General features: G+C 34.3%; 1 protein-coding gene across 2 annotated transcripts; it reads left to right on the top strand.

Annotated features, from left to right (window-relative positions):
* The first annotated feature begins 6585 nt into the window (after positions 1-6585).
* Positions 6586-9778, top strand: LOC145611726 (transcription initiation factor IIA subunit 2). 2 transcript variants are annotated; one of them, XM_081667085.1, is made up of 4 exons: positions 6586-6644; positions 7093-7235; positions 7324-7374; positions 9437-9778. In XM_081667085.1, exons 2-4 carry the CDS (start codon positions 7107-7109, stop codon positions 9575-9577), a joined length of 321 nt encoding a protein of 106 aa, XP_081523211.1. In that variant the 5' UTR covers positions 6586-6644; positions 7093-7106; the 3' UTR covers positions 9578-9778. The 2 variants fall into 2 exon arrangements, with proteins under 2 accessions (XP_081523211.1, XP_081523212.1); XM_081667086.1 differs by lacking the exon at positions 6586-6644 and adding an exon at positions 6676-6809.
* The last annotated feature ends 241 nt before the right edge of the window (positions 9779-10019 follow it).

Here is a 10019-nt window from a genome sequence, read left to right as displayed (position 1 = left end):
TATATAATTACTTTTTCATGTGGAAATATTTGTTGTATGCATGTTAATAGAGTAAATTTCATGGTCACACAAATCATGTTTATACTTACTTACTTGTGCATAATTACTGAAATGAAAAAAATGATGCAGCCTTTATATTTATTTAATTTTTAGATTACACACTTTTATGTTTCTTTCAGTTTTCGAACCCTTGACCTCATGAATAGATTAGGGTTCTCGAACCACTACGGCTTGCATCCCAGTGTGATACTTATTTACGTTTGTAAATATTTATAGTTTGATTACGATTATTTTACCAGTCTACTAGAACATTGTATGATATTTTTACAGTAGTGTAAAGCTGAAACGGATAATTTACCCCCCTATAAAAGGCGGATTACACCCCCTTATTTCACCATACAAACCTTATCCCCTCCTTAAACTTTACCCAAATTATCTCCTCTTCTTCCTCCTCCATTTACACCGGTCACACACCATGTTCCCCGTCGACAACCGACAACCACCACACCCCTTTACCTTTGAAGAAGATTTAAGGAAATTAAAACTATATTTAGTTTTAATTATGGCCCTAGTAGTTTTATTAATGGCAATGATGATTTTCATCATTTTACATAAGTAGCGCTCGGTTTTTCGACAAAGGGAATTCATGCATGTAATCTCCGTAGTACTTCAAGTTTTTTTGTCTTCTAGGTAGATTATAAGTGCATTTTGTTATAATAAATGTTTCTTTTGTCTTATCATTAATGTATGTCATTAATATTATTATTATTATTATTATTATTGTTGTTGTTGTCGTTGTCGGTGATGTAGTAATAGTAGTAGTATTTATTGTTATTGTTATTATTATCATTGTTATTGTTATTATTATTGTTGTCGTTACTAACGTAATTATCATGTTTAATTTTAGCTTAACTTTATGTACATCATAATAATAACCCAAGGGGGAGAAGCAAATATGTTTTAATTGGATTATTATTATGATTACAATTTGATTACTTTAATTATCACTTGCTTAATTGGCTTAATAATAATTACCTATTTGATTGTAGTTAAAATGGGAGACTTGATGAAAAGACAATTTGACGTATTAGACTTGTCCGGATATAATTATCTTGAATGGACAGTTGATGCCCAAATGAATTTGAAGGCTCAGGGATTGGAACATACAATCAAAGAAATTACCATCCCAGGAAACGAAAAAGATGCCCCTGCTCAAGTTAAAGTTCCAACTGATCAAGAGAAAGCAAAAGCTATAGTTCTCTTAAGGCATCATTTACATAACAGTTTGAAAACTGAGTATTTAATGGTGGAAAATCCCAGAGAACTATGGGATAGCCTGAAAGGAAGATATGACCACCATAAAAGGGTACTCCTTCCTTCAGCACAATTTGAGTGGACAAACCTGAGATTTCAGGACTTTAAATCTGTCAGTGATTATAATTCATCACTATATAAAATCGTATCAATATTGAGATATTGTGATCAACCAGTCACTGAAGTGCAAATGATAGAGAAAACACTCTCTACATTCCATGCTAACAACATTGTATTGCAACAGCAATACCGTGAAAGAGGCTTTGCAAAATATTCTGAGCTTATTTCTACATTATTGGTTGCTGAAAAGAATAATGATCTTCTGTTGAAGAATCACAACCTAAGACCAACTGGGTCTCAAGCATTCAATGAAACAAATGCTGTAGAAAGCTCAAATCCACCTGAGACAAATGTTGCTCATAGAGGTGGACGTGGAAAATATAATAACCGTGGCAGAGGTCGTGGAAATTTCCGTGGACGTGGCCGTGGACGTGGTTATGGCCGTGGTAGAGGCCAATTTCCCCCTAGAAACAACACTCAAAGGGGGCATCAACAAGGAAACAAAAATCAAGCCACCACAAAAGGAAAAGACACATGTTATAGATGTGGCATGACTGGACATTGGGGACGTACTTGTCGTACGGCCAAACATCTGGTAGAACTATACCAGGCTTCCATTAAAGGGAAAGAAAAACATGCCGAAACAAATTATGTTAATGAAGAAAATGTCCCTGGAATTAGCCTTGATGTGTCTGATTTCCACATAGACAATGGTGAAGCTGGTGGTGAATTTATCTTTGGAGAGAATAATCATGTTTAGATAATTCATCAATTACTATGATATGTATTATGTTTTCATTATGTACTTTTCTTGTATGTTTTTTTTTCATGTTCAAGTTATGTACTTTTAATTTTTCATCATTAATAAAGTAAGTCCAGTTTAATTATCTTAAACTAATCTTATACTTATTATTTTATGAAGATATGGATCTGCCCGAAGTTGGTTCCAAATTTCAATGCCTTTTGGACAGTGGAACAACACACACTATTCTGAAGGATAGAAAATATTTTTTAAAGTTAAAATTATTTCAAGCAAATGTTAATACCATTTCTGGGTCAGCCAAGCTAATAGAAGGTTCTGGAAAAGCTTGCATAATACTCCCAAATGGAACAAAATTAATCATTAATGACGCTTTATATTCGAGTAAATCTCGAAGAAATCTTATAAGTTTTAAAGATGTGCGTCAAAATGGTTTTCATTTAGAAACAATGATAGTGGATCAAAAGGAATATTTATGCCTCACGGCAGAAAAACATGGCAAGAAACATGTGTATGAGAAATTGCCAGCATATTCTTCAGGGTTATATCATATAGATATACGACCAGTTGAAATAAATTCGATATCTAACCAGAAGTTAGATAATAAGAATCTGCTAAATTTATGGCATGATCGTTTGGGTCATCCTGGTACAGGAATGATGCACAAGATTATAGCAAATTCAGTAGGACATTCAATTAGGAATGTTAAAATCCCTCGATCAGATGAATTAACATGCTCTGCATGTTCACTTGGCAAATTAATAATAAGACCATCTATGAACAAAATTGCTACTGAATCTCCAACATTTTTAGAGAGGATTCAAGGAGACATTTGTGGACCAATTAATCCTGCATGTGGACCATTCCGATATTTTATGGTATTAATTGATGCCTCAACTCGATGGTCACATGTAAGTCTCTTATCCAGTAGAAATGTTGCTTTTGCAAAACTCCTTGCTCAAATTATTAAACTAAGAGCACAATTTCCAGACCATACAATAAAAAGAATAAGGCTTGACAATGCAGGGGAATTTACATCCCAAACTTTTAATGATTATTGTATGTCGATTGGAATTGTTGTAGAACATCCAGTAGCTCATGTTCATACACAAAATGGACTTGCTGAGTCATTAATTAAGAGACTACAATTGATTGCAAGGCCATTATTGATGAGATCAAAATTGCCTTCATCTGCTTGGGGTCATGCCATAATACATGCGGCAACTCTAATTAGGTTGAGACCAACTGCTTATCATAAGTTCTCACCACTACAGTTAGTTTTTGGTCGAGAACCTAATGTCTCACATCTAAAAATTTTTGGTTGTGCGGTGTATGTTCCTATTGCTCCACCCCAACGAACAAAGATGGGTCCACAAAGAAGGCTGGGAATTTATGTTGGGTTTGAATCACCCTCCATAATTAAATATCTTGAACCAATGACCGGTGATTTATTTACGGCCAGATTTGCCGACTGTCATTTCAATGAGACAGTATTCCCAGCCTTAGGGGGAGAGAAAGTGGACCCACGAAAGAAAGAAATAGAAATCATTTGGAATGCAACACAATTGTCAATGTTTGATCCACGAACAAATATGTGTGAACAAGAAGTTCAGAAAATTGTTCATTTACAAAGCATTGCAAATCAGCTGCCTGATGCATTTATAGATGCAAAGAAAGTGACAAAATCACATATACCAGCTGAAAATGCCCCTGCACGAATTGAAATTCCTTCTGGTGATAAGATCATTGAAAATGAATCTCTAGTACGCCGAAAGCGTGGAAGACCACTTGGTTCAAAAGACTCTAAACCAAGAAAATTAAAAAGACCTGATGAGATCGACAATATTCCCCTTACAGAAGGTCAAGAAAGACAAAGTACAGATAAGAATAGAGAAAAAGATGATAATCCGAAAGGGGATGAACAAGATGACCATAACATCGATAACAATGAAACTTCAATAAACTTTGTTTCTACCAGGAATTATTGGAATAGAAATGATGTTATCGTAAATGAAATATTTGCATATTCCATTGCAATTGAAATGGCATCTGACGAAAATGATAGTGAACCAAGAACAGTGGAAGAATGTCGTTGCAGGCATGATTGGCCAAAATGGAAAGAGGCAATGCAGACATAGTTAAAGTCACTCGAAAAACGAGAAGTGTTTGGAAAAATAACCCTTACACCAGAAGGTGTAAAGCCAGTTGGATACAAGTGGGTATTTGTGAGAAAACGAAATGAGAAAAATGAAATTGTTAGATACAAGGCAAGACTTGTAGCCCAAGGTTTTTCTCAAATTCCAGGGATTGATTATGAGGAGACATATTCTCCCGTAGTTGATGCAACTACGTTAAGATTTCTGGTAAGCTTGACAGTCTCAGAAGGACTAAAGATGCGATTAATGGATGTAGTAACCGCATATTTATATGGGTCACTCGATACAGATATTTATATGAAAGTCCCAGATGGACTAAAATTACCAGTAAACCACAAGCCTAGACATTTACTTTCCATAAAATTAAAAAGGTCACTTTATGGATTAAAACAGTCTGGGAGGATGTGGTATAATCGTCTTAGTGAATACCTTATGAAAGAAGGGTTCAAGAATAATCAAATCAGTCCTTGTGTTTTCATTAAGAGATCACAATCAGGGTTTGCAATTGTTGCAGTTTATGTTGATGACTTGAATATCATTGGAACCCCAAATGAACTTGAAATAACTGCAAAATACTTGATGAAAGAATTTGAGATGAAAGACCTTGGACAAACTAAATTTTGCCTTGGATTGCAAATTGAGCACTTAAATAATGGTATTTTCGTCCATCAGTCCAACTACACCGAAAGAGTGTTAAAACGTTTTTTCATGGACAAAGCGACCCCAACAAACACCCCGATGATTGTTCGGTCTTTGACTATGAAATATGATCCATTTAGACCTCGAGAGGAAAACGAGGATGTCCTTGGTCCTGAAGTACCATATCTAAGTGCAATTGGGGCTCTAATGTATCTAGCTAACAATACTAGACCAGACATAGCTTTTTCTGTGAATTTGTTAGCCAGGTTTAGCAACGCACCAACGAAGAGACACTGGAAAGGAGTAAGACACTTACTACGATATCTACGAGGAACAAAAGATCTTGGTTTGTTTTATCAATCAAGGCAAGATGCCACCCTCATCGGATATGCAGATGCTGGATATCTATCAGGCCCACAAAACGCCAAGTCACAAACTGGATATCTGTTCACCTATGGTGGAACTGCAATTTCTTGGAAATCAACAAAGCAAACCTTAACTGCGACATCATCAAATCATGCTGAGTTGATTGCCCTTTATGAAGCAGGACGTGAGTGTGTATGGCTAAGGTCAATGATCGGCAATATCCAAGAAGAATGTGGGATGAAAGAAGTAACTGAAAGTCCAACCATCATTTATGAAGATAATACTGCATGTATCGCACAAGTAACTGAAGGATATATTAAAGGTGATAGGACTAAACATATATCCCCAAAACTGTTCTTTACACACGATTTGTAGAAGGAAGGGAAGATAAATGTCCAACAGATCCAATCATCTGATAATCTTGCAGACTTGTTTACAAAGTCCCTACCTTCGAAGAGTGTTGAGTGGTTGGTCCACAAGATTGGGATGCGTCGTCTTCATAAACTATGTTAAAATCAGGGGGAGCATTATATGCACTGCACTCTTTTTCCCTTCGATCAGGTTTTTATCCCAATGGGTTTTTCCTGACAAGGTTTTTAATGAGGCAGTACACTAAAGCATATAGTAATATATTGTTGTACTCTTTTCCCTTAGCTATGGCTTTTATCCTAAAGGGTTTTACCTAGCAAGGTTTTAACGAGGCAACATATACCCTATTCTGTATGGACATTCAAGGGGGAGTGTTAAGAGTTAATTAATTTAGTCAAGGTGTGAATGTCCACACTCCAATTTCTTCATTACATTTAATGTAGTAGCCAACCCTAATTGCCACCCTCTAAGGTTATAGCCCACAATGTAATAGTGGTTTTTACTACTATAAATAGCCATGTAATTTCACTTGTATGACACACAAAAATATTACCAAGAGTAATACATAAAAGAAGTAATACTTCTCTTATTACCTCCTTCTCATAATCCTCTAATTTCTATATATTTCATAACATAAAGGGCTAAGACAACAAAATTTTGGCCAAATATTTTACTTATATTCATCAAGACCAAAATTATTCTTTTCACTTACAAGGAAAAGAAGAAAACAGCAATATGGCCCAATAAACAACGAGGTTATTTCTTAAATGGGCTGATATCAATTGATCGAAAATATATACCGTGTCAAAACAGTAAATACTTAAAGCCCATCAAGGGTATTATTGTCTAATAATTACAAAGTCGGTCAGCGCTATATAAACACCAAATCCAGGAAATTCTAGGGTATAAAAACACCCAAATTTCTCCAATTTTCGTACCAACATCACCAAACAACTTCAGAGCAAATTGCCTTATCAATTGTACTTTTCTACTTCTCAATTCTCGATTTTTTGCCTTTGTTTAGTACCTAATTTCATCATTTTGATGATTTTTGAGTATTTTTTCTCATATTTTATGCTCAATTTTCGAATGATTCCGAATTTGTGAATGATTATTTCGTTTGAAATCGTTGGAATCAGATGAATGTAATTTCGAATTATCCATTTTTCATGAATTTTTCTCGTATTTTTCTCTTATTTTGAGCTCAATTATCGCGAGATTCCGATTAAATTGTTTGAAACTGTAAAAATCTCTTGAATTAGATTTCAAAATCTATTCATTACATAGTACCGAATTTTGTATCACTGATCTTTTTCGCAGTTTTCTCATAATCTGAGCTTAATTTTCGCTTGATTCGGCAATAATTTGTTTGAAAATGTTGAATTTGCTAGTGATTGAAAGTTGATTAATTGGAGAATTTGATCGCAGATCTTCGTATAAAAATGGCGACATTCGAGCTGTATCGAAGGTCGACAATTGGAATGTGTTTGACGGAGACGTTAGATGAGATGGTTCAGAGTGGTACTCTTAGTCCTGAGCTTGCGATTCAAGTTCTTGTTCAATTTGATAAGGTAATGAATTAAACGTTTTTGTCTTCTATTTTCTTTTTATTTTTGTATTTTTTTTCCTTGTAATATTGATGTTTGATTGTGATTGTAGTCAATGACCGAAGCTCTCGAGGCGCAAGTGAAGTCCAAAGTAACAATCAAGGTATTGGATTTGATCAAATTATATCAAGCATTATTATTTGATTAGAAATAATAATACTTTGTTTATGAGAATGATTTTTGAGTGAAAGTGCCTTCCAATTAATGAATAGGTAAAGAATGGCAACATTGTATATTGGATATGGAATTCAGTTGTTTTGTAATTTGTTAGAGATGATGTCAACAAGTAGGTTAAATTTGTGTGATTTTGGAAGGCGGATTATGATAGCTAAAGTGGAGAAGATGTGTAATTTAGGAATATTTTTAGCCGAATACTGAATTTGAGGTGTATGGCTGAGTTGACTTGTCAATTAGTAAAGAAGTTACTAAGGTAATATTGGAAATTAGAATGATGGGTTTTGATGGTTGGTGGTGTTAATTTGCATGGGTGAAGGTATAAATTACTAATCAAAATCATCCTCTGTGTATTTCACTTGTGTGCTAGGGTTCGTGGAGGTTTAAATCATACAAAATAGGAGTAGTCTTTTAGGAAATAGAGGGAATATTGTTGAGATATGTACTTACCTGTTTGTAAAGAAGTGGAGATGTGATGGTTGTAGGATAGTGCTACCTCAAATCCGACAGTATGATAATTTATTGTTGTGATTTTTCCTTATTATTGTGTCCGATTCATATTAACTTAATTATCTTTCCTTATTCTTCCAAAACAACATTTGTTAAGTTATTAGTATCAGCAAGAAATTTGATGACATTGTGGTAGAATTGATGGAGTATTGTAGCAAACATATATGACTTGCAGAAGGTTAATGCCTCAAAGTTGTGCTCTTTTTTCTCTCTCATAGTGGGAGTGCAATAATTGTTTTTGGAGATTAAGGGCCTGTTCTCTTTAGCTTAATTTCAGCTCACTTCAGTAAATGAGAACAAGTCCTAATAGAATGGAAAGGATTTAAATAAAAAGGAGAAGAGTAATGGTAAACGTTACCTTTACTATATGTTTGATATCCTATTCGAATGTAAACAATACGAGTAAGTTGTAATTGAGTAAGAAACGTATTTTATTCCACTAATTATTCAAGGGTCTGGAAACGGTATTTGTTACTTTTAACTCATACCAAACAGCTAGAAATGGAAACACTTATTTGAATCTGTTTCATGCATCTAAAATTACTCTACCAAACACCCCCTAAGTTCCTACGGTTTTTTGAATGGTGATTTACAGACTATATTGCTTTTATGGAGGTGTGATTGATTTATTTGTGTGCATTTGTACAAGGAAAGTACTGCTAAATTTTGATCTACATGTTTTGCACAAAGTAATGTGTCAGTGGTATACTGAGAATTGATCATAAACCATTTGGAGAATAATCTAGTTGATTCCCATGTCGGGATTTTCTGAGTAATGTTGAAATTGAGTGGTTTAGTTTACCCCTAATTGAAGTAGATCCCAGGGTTGGAGTTATTTAATTTTCAAATACTTCTTTTGTAAAGATTAATTTCTCAAAATGCAGATGTGGATCTGTTGGTATGATTTATCTGATCTCTGAATGAGTTAATGCTCATTTGTAGATTAATCTGGCAAAATACAGATGTGGCTTAGATGAGTACTGCACTACCGCAGGGTCTTCTTAGCTTTTGACTGGACATTGACTGCAGCTCTGTACAATATTTTGATTGATCTTAATGTTATTGTACTTAATTTATATTTAATACTGATATTAGTGGTATATGTTAATTTGATAATAAAATAAGAATTCACCTGTGAATTTGATAGAGCTATAATGGAGCAGTACATTTTAATCTCAACTGATCCTGTGAGTTTGGCTTTAATGTATTGATAAAGGCTTTTCTTTATACGTGAAGAAGATGATGCAAAACTTTTGGGCTCCCTTCTGCAATATAAGATGGGGAGGGAGGTTTATGTGTTCATTGAGTCTGGAATTTGTTGGTTGTGGACTAATAATGATCAGTTAGTTGACTGATACAAACCAAATAAGATTACTTGTCTAGATGGTTTCAAAAAAAAAAAAAAAGAATACTTGTCTAGATTTCTGTTGCTGAAAGTGCTAGTAAATATGTCTTATATTTTTTTCAAACATATTTTGCAGGGACATTTGCATACCTACAGATTCTGCGACAATGTCTGGACGTTCATCTTACAGGATGCTCTGTTCAAAAGTGAGGAGTTGCAGGAGAATGTCAGCCGAGTTAAAATAGTAGCATGTGACTCTAAGCTTCTTACTCAGTAGAGTGGCAGACCGCAATAACCGTATGATAAGATCTTCAAATTATTGTGTTGTAGAGTAGTTTGTAGTACTTCTAATTTACTGTGTGAGTGAGCTATTGAGAATACTGATACTTGGAGCTTCATCATCCATATAACTGCCTTGATGAGTTGTTGCATGTTTCAATTTATATCAGTTTATGTGTATTAATCCATCACTTTCAAAGATCTTCAAATACAGCTGCAACATGCCCCGTAATTTTTATTGTTACATTTTACTTCATCTTCTTCCACCGTAACTACTGACTATAATACCTATAAGCAATATGCATGATGCACAAAATCTCTCATAAAAGTCACATATTTGAAACTTGTAAACCCAAATGAAACATTAATTTGAAGAATCAACACTTGAGTCTTTTAAGGATCTTGATGATGATTATCAAAAAAAAAAAAAAAAAAAAAAA

The sequence above is a fragment of the Chenopodium album genome, chromosome 24, assembly GCF_948465745.1.
Source record: "Chenopodium album chromosome 24, dcCheAlbu1.1, whole genome shotgun sequence".
Classification (NCBI taxonomy): domain Eukaryota; kingdom Viridiplantae; phylum Streptophyta; class Magnoliopsida; order Caryophyllales; family Amaranthaceae; genus Chenopodium; species Chenopodium album.
Note: the sequence above shows the minus strand (reverse complement) of the source record. Positions and strands in the feature narration are given on the sequence as shown.

Bases quoted from the DNA above. Each gene is read 5' to 3' on its own strand.
- LOC145611726 (XM_081667085.1), top strand. From the start codon at position 7,107: ATGGCGACATTCGAGCTGTATCGAAGGTCGACAATTGGAATGTGTTTG. The intron at 7,236-7,323 runs GTAATGAATTAA...TTGTGATTGTAG, and splicing joins TTCTTGTTCAATTTGATAAG to TCAATGACCGAAGCTCTCGA. The intron at 7,375-9,436 runs GTATTGGATTTG...CATATTTTGCAG, and splicing joins AGTCCAAAGTAACAATCAAG to GGACATTTGCATACCTACAG.